Genomic DNA, 12359 nt, shown 5'->3' on the forward strand with positions numbered 1-12359 from the left:
AAGACTAAGGAGATGATTGTGGACTACAGGAAAAGGAGGACCGAGCATGCCCCTATTCTCATTGATGGGGCTGTAGTGGAGCAGGTTGAGAGCTTCAAGTTCCTTAGTGTCCACATCAACAACGAACTAGAATGGTACAAACACACCAAGACAGTCGTGAAGAGGGCACAACCCTTCTTTTACGCTGCTGCCACTCTCTGTTTATCATATATGCATAGTCACTTTAACTATACATTCATGTACATACTACCTCAATTGGCCCGACCAACCAGTGCTCCCACACATGGTCTAACCGGGCTATCTGCATTGTGTCCCGCCACCCACCACCCGCCAACCCCTCTTTTATGCTACTGCTACTCTCTGTTCATCATATATGCATAGTCACTTTAACCATATTTGCATGTACATTCTACCTCAATCAGCCTGACTAACCGGTGTTTGTATGTAGTCTCGCTACTTTTATAGCCTCACTACTGTATATAGCCTTGCTACTGTTATTTTTCACTTTTTTTCCTGTTTTTATTTCTTTACTTACCTATTGTTCACCTAATACCTCTTTTGCACTATTGGTTAGAGCCTGTAAGTAAGCATTTCACTGTAAGGTCTGCACCTGTTGTATTCGGCGCACGTGACAAATAAACTTTGACTTGATATTTGGAACTCGTGTGAAAAGGTTAGGAAATACTTGTTACTTAACGGGGGCCTTGTGGTGGTTGTTTGGTTTATTGGTGTACATAATCCCATCCCCTGACTGACTCTATCAGCTAATTGAGGGAGGGAACCTGACCTGAGTTTCTTAGAGGAAACACCTCAAGTAACCTTAACCCAGGAGGTCACCCACCATGTGAGGAAGTTGAACTTGCTAGTACTTTTATAGGTTGCTTAGGACAGGCATTAAAGCAGGCATAAGGAAGTCTAAATGCCTTTTATGCTCGCTTCGATGAATATAACACTGTGTCTTGCATGAATGCCCCTGTTTTTTCGGATGACTGTGTGATTTCACTCTCAGTGGCCGATGTGAGCAAATCCTTTCAACGGGTTAACAATCAGACTGAATACCAGGGCGTGTTCTCAAAGCATGCGCAGACCAGCTGGCAAGTGTCTTCACAGACATTTTCAATCTCTCCTTGTCCCAACATGTTTCAAGCTGATCACCATTGTCCCTTTTCCCAAGATCTCCAAGATAACCTGCCTAAATGATTATTGCCCTGTAGCACTCGCATCTGTAGTTATGAAGTCCTTTGAAAGGCTGGTCATGACACACATCAACACCATCATCCCAGACACCCTGGACCCACTCCAATTTGCATACTGCCCCAACAAAGATGTAATCTCAATTGCATTTCACACTGCCCTCTCCCATCTGGACAAGAGGGGAAATAACTATGTGAGAATGCTGTTTTATAGACTACATCTCAGCGTTCAACACCATAGTCCCCTCCAAGCTAGGGACCCTGGGACTGAACACCTCCCTCTGCAACTGGATTCTGGACTTTCTGGCGGGTTGGCCCCAGGTGGTGAGGGTAGGTAACAACACCTACGCTGCGCTGACCCTCAACATGGGTGTAGGCTAACGACACAACGGTGGTAGAACTGATCACCGACGGTGATGAGACAGCCTATAGGGAGGAGGTCAGAGACTTAGCAGTGTGGTGCCAGGACAGCAACCTCTCCCTCAACATCATTGAGACCAAGGAGTTGATCGTGGACTAAGAGGAAAGAGGAAATGTTTGTTGCTGAATTGGTATCAGGCCCTAACGTGTGTCAGGAAAACATTCCCACACCAGTACACCACCCTCCTTTTTATTTAATTAAGTCAGTTAAGAACACATTCTTATTTATAATGACTGCCTACCGGGGAACGGTGTGTTAACTGCTTTGTTCAAGGGCAGAATGACAGATTTGTACCTTGTCAGCTCTGGGATTCGATCCAGCAACCTTTCGATTACTGTCCCTGATATCAGCATGACACAACAGGAACTGGGATTCGTCGGACCAGGCAAAGGTTTACAAGTCCTCAATTGTCCAGTGTTGGTGATCGCATGCGCACTGGAGCCATGTCTTCTTTTTCTTAGCTGATGGTAATGGAACCTGGTGTGGTCATCTGCTGCAATAGCCCATCTGTGACAAGGATCAACGAGTTCTGCGTTCCGAGATGCCGTTCTGCACACCACTGTTGTACTGCACCGTTATTTGCCTGGTTGTGGCCCGCCTGCTAGCTTGCACGATTCTTGCCATTCTCCTTCAACCTCTCATCAATAAGCTGTTTTCGCCCACAGGAATGCCACTTACTGGATTCAATTTTTGTTGCGCCTTTCTCGGTAGACCCTAGACACTGTCGTGCATGAAAAGCCCAGGAGGGCGGCCGTTTCTGAGATACTCATCTGGAGCGCCTGGCACTGATCATACCACGCTCAAAGTCACTTAGGTCATGTACCCCATAATTACCCCATAATGACAGTGAAAACTGGTTTTTAGAAATTTTTGCAAATGTATAAAATAGAAAAAAACGCATACCTTATTTACATAAGTATTCAGACCCTTTGCTATGAGACAAAATTGAGCTCGGGTGCATCCTGTTTCCATTGATCACCCTTGAGATGATTCTACAACTTGATTGAAGTCCACCTGTGGTAAATTCAATTGATTTACATGATATGGAAAGGCACACACCTGTCTATTTAAGGTCCCACAATTGACAGTGCATGTCAGAGCGAAAACCAAGCCATGAGGCCGAAGGAATCGTCCGTAGAACTCCGAGCCAGGATTGTGTCGAGGCACAGATCTGGGGAAGGGTACCAAAATATTTCTGCAGCATTGAATGTCCCCAAGAACACAGTGGCCTCCATCATTCTTAAATGGAATGAGTTTTGAACCACCAAGACTCTTCCTAGAGCTGACTGCCTGGCCAAACTGCGCAATCGGGGTAGAAGGGCCTTGGTCAGGGTAGTGACCAAGAAGCTGATGGTCACTCTGACAGCGCTCTAGTGTTCCTATGTGGAGATGGGAGAACCTTCCAGAAGGACAACCATCCCTGCAGCACTTCACCAATCAGGCCTTTGGCCACTCTACCATAGACGGAAGCCACTCCTCAGTAAAAGACACATGACAGCCCGCTTTGAGTTTGCTAAAAGGCACCTAAAGACTCTCAGACCATGAGAAACAAGATTCTCTGGTCTGATGATTCAGGCCAAAGATTGAACTCTTCGGCCTGAATGCCAAACGTCACGTCTGGAGGAAACCTGGCACCATCCCTACGGTGAAGCACGGTGTTGGCAGCATCATGCTGTGGGAATGTTTTTCAGTGGCAGGGACTGGGAGACTAGTCAGGATCGATGGCATAGATGAATGGAGCAAAGTACAGAGCGATCCTTGATGACAACCTGCTCCAGAGTGCTCAGGACCTCAGACTGGGGTTAAGGTTCACCTTCCAACAGGACAACGACCCTAAGCACACAGCCAAGACAACGCAGGAGTGACTTCGGGACAAGTCTCTGAATGTCCTTGTGTGGCCCAGCAGAGCCCAGACTTGAACCGGATCGAACGTCTCTGGAGAGACCTGAAAATAGCTGTGCAGCAGCGCTTCCCATCCAACCTGACAGCTTGAGAGAATCTGCAGAGAAGAATGGTAGCGAGTCCCCAAATACAGGTGTGCCAAGCTTGTAGCGTCATACCCAAGAATACTCGATGCTGTAATCGCTGCCAAAGGTGCTTCTACAAAGTACTGAGTAAAGGGTCTGAATACTTATGTAAATGTGATTTTTCAGTTTATTTTTAATACGTTAGCAAAAATGTCTAAACCTATTTTTGCTTTGTCGTTATGGGGTATTTTGTGTAGATTGATGGGGGGGGGGGGGGGGGGGGGCAATTTAATCAATTTTAGAATAAGGCTGTAACGTAATGAAATGTTGAAAAAGTCCACAGTTCTGAATACTTTCTGAAGGCACTGTACATACACTTTTACACATCATTTGCTGCTGCTGTTCTTCATTTTACTTGTATTATTATCTATCGTCATACGTAGTCACTTTACTGTTTCTACCTCAAATAATGTTATCTACCTCATATCTCGTACTTCTGCACATTGAGCTGGTACTGGTTCTCTCTGTATATAGCTCCACATTGAGCTGGTTCTCTCTGTATATAGCTCCACATTGAGCTGGTTCTCTCTGTATATGGCTCCACATTGAGCTGATACTCTCTGTATATGGCTCCACATTGAGCTGCTACTCTCTGTATATAGCTCCACATTGAGCTGCTACTCTCTGTATATAGCTCCACATTGAGCTGCTACTCTCTGTATATAGCTCCACATTGAGCTGGTTCTCTCTGTATATAGCTCCACATTGAGCTGGTTCTCTCTGTATATAGCTCCACATTGAGCTGGTTCTCTCTGTATATAGCTCCACATTGAGCTGCTACTCTCTGTATATAGCTCCACATTGAGCTGGTTCTCTCTGTATATAGCTCCACATTGAGCTGGTTCTCTCTGTATATAGCTCCACATTGAGCTGGTTCTCTCTGTATATAGCTCCACATTGAGCTGCTACTCTCTGTATATAGCTCCACATTGAGCTGGTTCTCTCTGTATATAGCTCCACATTGAGCTGGTTCTCTCTGTATATAGCTCCACATTGAGCTGCTACTCTCTGTATATAGCTCCACATTGAGCTGGTTCTCTCTGTATATAGCTCCACATTGAGCTGCTACTCTCTGTATATAGCTCCACATTGAGCTGGTTCTCTCTGTATATAGCTCCACATTGAGCTGGTTCTCTCTGTATATAGCTCCACATTGAGCTGCTACTCTCTGTATATAGCTCCACATTGAGCTGGTTCTCTCTGTATATAGCTCCACATTGAGCTGCTACTCTCTGTATATAGCTCCACATTGAGCTGGTTCTCTCTGTATATAGCTCCACATTGAGCTGGTTCTCTCTGTATATAGCTCCACATTGAGCTGCTACTCTCTCTGTTGCTCCATTCTTGTATATTTTATTTTTAAACTCTGCAGCATTGAAGGGCTTGTTAGCAACCATTTCAAGGTAAAGCATACACCAGTTGTATTTGCCGCATGTAACAAATACAATTTGACTTGATTTGTCTGCCCAATATACATCTGTTAGCATGTTTGGTAGATAGGAAGAAGTTTATCATAGTTCTAGCTCTAGTCTACTTGCCTTTTCCTGTGCTGTACTAGGATGTAGGTGGAGAGGGGCTGCGTGTGCTTTCATTGGAGAATGCTGAATACTTAGTGGGGCAGAGCGAGCGTACAGGAGGTTTCATGGCTAATTAATGCTAGCGAGTCAGAGGCAGATGCACAATCTCTACAGTGTGATTTATGTTAGAGTACTGTGCCGGATATTGAAACATTTTCTGGATAATTAATGACGTGTGTGCACCCAGCACTGTGTGTTAGGGTAAACAGGGATAGAGAATGTGCGTGTAGTATTTCTGTCCTGAGGTTTCATGGGTAATTCATGATAAGAAGTGGGCAGAGCAATGGAAGCTGCTTCTCTCAGTGGGCGACTAAGGTACTGTAACTACACAGTAACGCAGTAACACTATCCGGATTGGAGTGCATCTGGCCGCCACTCTGCATCATCTTTCTCTCTGGCCAGCGTGCTGCATTTCTCTCTCTGTGTATCTCACTGTGTATCTATTTTATTTGCCCCACTACCTCTGTGTGTCTCCAGTGATGGGTGTGTGTATGTGTGTCAGTCATGGAGGATGCCCTCGGGGTCAGGCCCATCAGCTGTGTGTCAGGTCTGGTGCCAGGCCAGCCTAGTGCAGCTCAGACAGCAGCAGCCAATGGCTGGCCTCGCTCCTCTGCTCCGCCTCACAGGGAGGAGGAGGAGGCCGCCGTAGGAAGGGGAGCAGTCACTCAGTGCTGAGAGGGCAAAAAGACACACACACTTGTGCATACACAGGCACTGCATTAGCCCATGCGTGCACACACACACACACAGAGACAACGCTCCTTCAGTTCTCTGTCTTGCTGGAAGGCCTTTTGTTGCTCCCTTGAGGAAGGTTCAGTCTAATGCACTAAAACAAACTGAAATGTAGTTTGTTCATTTCCACCAAAATGGCTGACTCACTGCCATTTTAAATGTGTTAAAGCTGCGTCTGACACTTCCTGAAACGCTGACCATGGCACACAGTGGTGACGGTGTCGCGTGAAAAGTTGACAGCCTACAGTACAGCAATACAGTGAATGGAAATTGACATGCAAATAACAGGCAAACTTGTTTTGTAGATTAATGTGCGGGTGACCACCATGGACGCAGAGCTGGAGTTTGCCATCCAGCCCAACACCACTGGCAAACAGCTCTTTGACCAGGTAAGCAACGGCCAGGACTCAATACAAACTGAGAATTCACATAACTTAAAACCTAATAGAACTATAGTATGAAACATCATCTCATGTAAGATCAAGTGGGTGCTTTACGGTGTTCCTGGATGAGGTTAATTTCTCCCTTTTTGTTGGTATTATCATGGAAGATCAGTCTTTTGATATACACCGTCCTGATTGACGTGTAGTCAGCTACTGTTGTCATAGTACCAGTACTGTTCTCCTGTCATGATGGAGCAGCGTTACTGTGACTGACAGTCATGCCAAGGCAGCACATACCCCCCCCCCTCCCCATGGAGGCTTTTCCCCGCATCCATATCCACCCATTGCAGTATTGATGTCCCTGGCTGAAATATTCATATGACATAGACCTCTAGCTAGCTAGGGTAAAACTGGGGCCTGCCCTAGTCCCACAAGGGCCCATGAGTTGAGTGGAGACCATGTCCCCAACTAATTACATCCATGTCATGTCACCAATGACATGGTTATACTGTAGTTTCACAGCTTTGAGGGTGCATTGGAGGTCATTGAAGGACAGACTGTTTTCGGGATCTTAATTGTTGGCTAGATCTTTTCTGCAACTTCTCAGCCTGACACTGGAGGAGGAGGATAATGATATTGCAATGTCCAATCCTCATTTCTATCCCTGTTGAGGTTCCTATGTGCCTGTACAGCTACTCTGTAACACATGTTAACGATATCGCCTTGACCACAAACAGTACCAGAGCATTTTCTCACAGACAGAAGCTGGAGAGTGTGTAGGAGGGCTGAAGAACTGTAATGAATGAGACCATTGACATGTGCAGGCAGGTGGCGACTGTCCGACTGTGCTGGACTGTGTCCCCAGCTGTCTTCTCACACTTCAGTGAGTGTTTTGTATTCCCAGTACACACACGCACAGTCCATTTCCAGGAATTCATCAGGAGTTATGGACGTCTGCCTCATTGCCCTCCTCTGCAGTAACAGACAGAGTGAATCTAAGTAGTTTGTTGCCGCGTGTCAACTGGCTGGCCTATTAGTCACCCTCCCAGAGTTTTTAATGGTGAGCCCAGGGCCCATTATGGAGGAGTTATGCCACAGCGGGCCCATCGCTGCCGAGGAGCCTCCAGTCAAGCAGAGGCTAAAACACCCCTCAATCTCCATTAAACCCGCATTGCAGTATTTATTTACACAGTAGCATGGGAGCCTAACTTCCATCCTAGTCACACACAATCTGATAACTTTTGTCATGAAACAAATGGTTGCTAGCATGTTGCGTTCTATGACTTTTCACATGAGAAATGTATGACTTTCTCAGTAATCCCACCCTCCCAACTGTTTAATGGTGGAGTATTGTCTGATGTTAACAGGTGGTGAAGACGGTGGGGCTTCGAGAGGTCTGGTTCTTCGGACTGCAGTACGTGGACAGCAAGGGTTACAGCACGTGGCTGAAGCTTAATAAAAAGGTGAGTCCTCTCTCGTTCTCTCGCTCTCGTGTTTTCACTTGGTATCTCTTTCTCTCGCTCTCTGTTTCCAGAGCGGCTGCCAGCAGGCAGTCAGTTTGAGCTGGTTATTAGGCTGTCGTCAGGGGGCCTCAGATGTGCACTTTCACAGGCTTCCTGTCACACTCAGGCCAAAGACCCTCCGACCCCCAAAAAAACTGCTCTGAAGTGCTGTAAAAGACAGCGCAAGAGAGTGTGTGTGTGTTTCTTGTTGGAACTAGTTCAGTAGTCGTAGAGCCGTGTGGTTCTGTCAGGGTGATCTACAACAGGATTTATTTTAACAGTTGTCTCCAGTGGAAAGTATTCTGATTCTAGGCCCCGGAGTCTGGGACATAAGCAGCTGTAAAGAGGGTCCAATCCTATCACTAATTAGGACAAGATTAGATAACAGAAGTTTGTTCATACCTTTATGGCTTCATAGCCAACTTCTATGATTTACCTTTATAGCCCAGCTTATAAAGCTGAGATTGTAAAGCTTCTGGATCAAAGATGGATGCTTACTTATTAGCCAGCCACGTTTTTGTTTGTCAGTGCAGATAAAGGAGAGGAGACAAGGCGATAGAAGGCACTTTAGACTACTGAGACTCATCTACGTCCTAGTGGTCTTGTTGTCTGTACAGGGCTTTAAAGGTGTTGTCCTTGTCCTCTCCAGGTGACAGCCCAGGATGTAAAGAAGGAGAACCCTCTGCAGTTTAAGTTCCGGGCCAAGTTCTTCCCTGAGGACGTGTCTGAGGAGCTGATCCAGGAGATCACACAGAGACTCTTCTTCCTGCAGGTAACTGACAACTGTGTTCCAATACTCATACTAACCATACTATTTGTGAGGTAAGTTGAGAATGTAGTATGCTTATTGGTCATAGTATGGATATATTTAGTATGCCCCAAGTTCCCGGGATGTTGTAGTACATTAGCCAAAATACGAAGTATACAAACAGTGGACACTATTTCTGCGCTTTTAGGGCCCATAATGCAATTCTTCAGAAAATGGGCGCGGCTTCACAACATTTTCAAATATGGCGTTAAATATGCAGCCGAAGTCCGGCGAGAGCGGATACTAATTATGACAATTAGTTAGGTACGCTAGCCTTATAGCATATCATTAAAGCAGTTGCTTGTATGTACTGGTATGTTAGCTATCTACCTAACGTTAGTTGGCTACTAATACATCGAACTTGCCAGGATTTTAACTAACTACACAATGTTTATTGACTTGATTATTCACAGTATGCTAAGTGTATAGTCGTTGTGCTTTTTCAATTGACATTGTTAATGAAGTCTAGCTAGTAATTAATAACAAGCTAGCAAGAAGTTGCATAGCAACAGCACTCAACTGAAAGGATACCGTTTGTTTACAGTGTGCTAAAATGAACTAATAGTATGTTAGTATGGATATTCGAACACAGCTTCTGTCTGTCACACACTGATGACATCACCACGTCAGTCGGGGGGGAGCCCTCTTCATTGCTGGTCTAGGATTCTAAGTCATCAGTATTCTAAGTCTTGTCGGTCAAAAACAGACATACTCGTTCTATGTTTACTCGTAGTGTCTTAATGCCAAATCCTTCCTAAGTTCAGTACTCAGTGGGTGAGGTGAGGTCACATGACCTCTACTTTATTTTTCTCTTTCTGTTTTCCGCTCTCCTTTTGGCTTCTCTGACCAGGTGAAGGAGGCCATTTTGAACGATGAGAACTACTGTCCCCCGGAGACTGCCGTGCTGCTGGCATCCTACTCTGTCCAGGCCAAGTACGCCGACTACAACAAAGACAGCCACAAGCCTGGCTACCTCACCAACGACAGACTGCTGCCACAGAGGTGAGTGGCCAGAAGCAGGGTTATCCCGGAGTCATGCACCATCCACATACTAACAAGGAATCCTGGAATGTATTTTATTTTTTTGATTTCCTCTGGAATGTTCTATGTTGTGTAGAGTCCTGGAGCAGCACAAGCTCACCAAGGAGCAGTGGGAGGACCGGATACAGACCTGGCATGAGGAGCACCGAGGCATGCTCAGGTCTGTGTGGATTTCCTTCTCTTTCTCTGTGTTTGTTTATGAGGATTATTGGGAGAGGTGTTTTTGTCTCGCAGAGGATGCATTTTTCTGAATGGTTCCCCCACAACGAGACAACGTCAGAAACGTAACACTGATGTGCGTTTCCCCCAGAGAGGACTCTATGATGGAGTACCTGAAGATAGCTCAGGACCTGGAGATGTACGGAGTCAACTACTTTGAGATCAAGAACAAGAAGGGGACAGAGCTGTGGCTGGGAGTGGACGCCCTGGGACTCAACATCTACGAACACGAAGACAAGTCAGTCTCACTACTACTACAGCTGTATCAACTATGGCTGGCCTATTGGAAATCTACTGTTAAACTACGTACTGTAACGATAAGCAGATGTTTAATCAGATTTCGCCTAGTTGTTCTACTTTACAAACTGTGATTTGAGTGTTGGGGTGACTGAAAGATGTCCAAGAAGGAAAGAAAGGGAAGGATGAGTAAATGTTATTTTTAGCAGTAGAGGAGAGAGGGGTGGGGGAAGAGGGACACAACTGACACAGCTTTGAAATGGTTTCCTGTCCTGCCACTCAGACCCATTCCCTTTCTTTCCCAACACTGACCGCAGATCAGCTGGTAGACAATAATTCAGTGCCCATCTCTTGAGTAGAGACTTGCATTGGTAGGACTGGAATCTGATCACAGATCGACTTGGATTTGGAAGTCTCTCGTATATCATCGCCATCTGCTGGCAGCTTTTATAGCACAATATTGTACACCCCAAAAAACAACTTAATTTTGAGTATTGAAAACTGTCTGTGTGCATCAATTACCAAGTATCAAAATCTGCCCCCAGACTGACACCAAAGATCGGCTTCCCTTGGAGCGAGATCCGAAACATCTCCTTCAACGACAAGAAGTTTGTCATCAAACCCATCGACAAGAAAGCTCCAGTAAGTCTCCCGTCGTCTGATTTTTCCTTTTAAAATCCCAAAACAACAAGATGTGAAGAGACAGATCCTTTTTCCAGAACAATAATAAAGAGTTGATCATATTCTCTGTTGTCAAACATAGTAATCTCATGGTCTATCTAGCCATCCTACCGGTTTTCCCCTGAACTCGGTCTCCTGTGTCCCTGTAGGACTTTGTGTTCTACGCTCCACGGTTGCGGATCAACAAGCGTGTCCTGGCTCTGTGTATGGGGAACCACGAGCTGTACATGAGGAGGAGGAAGCCTGACACCATCGAGGTGCAGCAGATGAAGGCCCAGGCCAGAGAGGAGAAACACCACAAACAGCAGGAGAGGTACAGGAGGAGCACACACAGACACACACACACACACACACAAACACAGACGCATCTTACTCAAGCACACACACTTTACTTTCATAGTCATAGCTATATGTTGACAGAGATGAAAGCCTATGTAAAGATACATTTCATAGCAGGTATGTTTATTTGAACCTTTCTAACAAACAACCATATCACCTTTTCAGAATATTTTATAAAGTCAATATGAATCATCCAGAATGTTTTTTTTTTATTATTTTTATTTTGTATTTTTAAATTTTATCCCCTTTTCTCCCCAATTTTTGTGGTATCCAATCGCTAGTAATTACTATCTTGTCTCATCGCTACAACTCCCGTACGGGCTCGGGAGAGACGAAGGTCGAAAGCCATGCGTCCTCCGAAGCACAACCCAACCAAGCCGCACTGCTTCTTTAACACAGCGCGCCTCCAACCCGGAAGGCAGCCGCACCAATGTGTCGGAGGAAACACCGTGTACCTGGCCCCCTTGGTTAGCGCGCACTGCGCCCGGCCCGCCACAGGAGTCGCTGGAGCGCGATGAGACAAGGATATCCCTACCGGCCAAACCCTCCCTAACCCGGACGACGCTGTGCCAATTGTGCGTCGCCCCACGGACCTCCCGGTCGCGGTCGGCTGCGACAGAGCCTGGGCGCGAACCCAGAGCAGAATGTTGATATTACATGCAGACGTTAGCAGGACATCATGTACGATACATTGCCATGTCAGTTTGATACTTTGGATATTACAGTACACTTTAATAAGATACAAAATCACCATTGATGTGACGATGAAAAACACACCTAATATAGTGCTTCGTTGCAAGGGTTCATTTCCTAGCGGTTAGATGAGATATCCCTGCATCAATTCCTGACAGAGCCCAGCTGGAGAACGAGAAGAAGAAACGAGAGCACGCAGAGAAAGAGAAGGAGAGAATAGAGCGAGAGAAGGACGAGCTGATGGAGAGACTGAGGCTGATCGAGGACCAGACGATGAGGGCCCAGAAAGGTATCAGTCTGCCTCTTCCCACAGCGACCCTGACCTTCAACCCACTAACTTTCCTCCTGTCTCTGTACTAGTGAAGACACGTTATAAGGCCAGATTAATTCAGCCTTCATGCAAATAGGAGCCTTCTGCACCTCTTATTTGCCATAGGGAATTAGATATTTACTTTGTATTTAAAATCTTTATTGTCCCAGGGAAATATCGGGTGCAAATGTTGCAC

At 45.8% G+C, this 12359-nt stretch overlaps 1 protein-coding gene across 1 annotated transcript in view; it reads left to right on the top strand.

Annotated features, from left to right (window-relative positions):
* The window catches only part of LOC120051329 (radixin-like), a 36466-nt gene that overhangs the window by 19454 nt on the left and 4653 nt on the right, over positions 1 to 12359 (top strand). The window contains exons 3-11 of the mRNA XM_038998147.1: positions 6256 to 6339; positions 7701 to 7796; positions 8485 to 8607; positions 9494 to 9645; positions 9761 to 9844; positions 9995 to 10141; positions 10686 to 10782; positions 10971 to 11134; positions 12012 to 12142. Of these exons, the coding sequence (XP_038854075.1) occupies positions 6256 to 6339; positions 7701 to 7796; positions 8485 to 8607; positions 9494 to 9645; positions 9761 to 9844; positions 9995 to 10141; positions 10686 to 10782; positions 10971 to 11134; positions 12012 to 12142 (1078 nt within the window). The remainder of the gene's footprint in view (positions 1 to 6255; positions 6340 to 7700; positions 7797 to 8484; positions 8608 to 9493; positions 9646 to 9760; positions 9845 to 9994; positions 10142 to 10685; positions 10783 to 10970; positions 11135 to 12011; positions 12143 to 12359) is intronic.

Source organism: Salvelinus namaycush, chromosome 7 (assembly GCF_016432855.1).
Source record: "Salvelinus namaycush isolate Seneca chromosome 7, SaNama_1.0, whole genome shotgun sequence".
Lineage (NCBI taxonomy): Eukaryota > Metazoa > Chordata > Actinopteri > Salmoniformes > Salmonidae > Salvelinus > Salvelinus namaycush.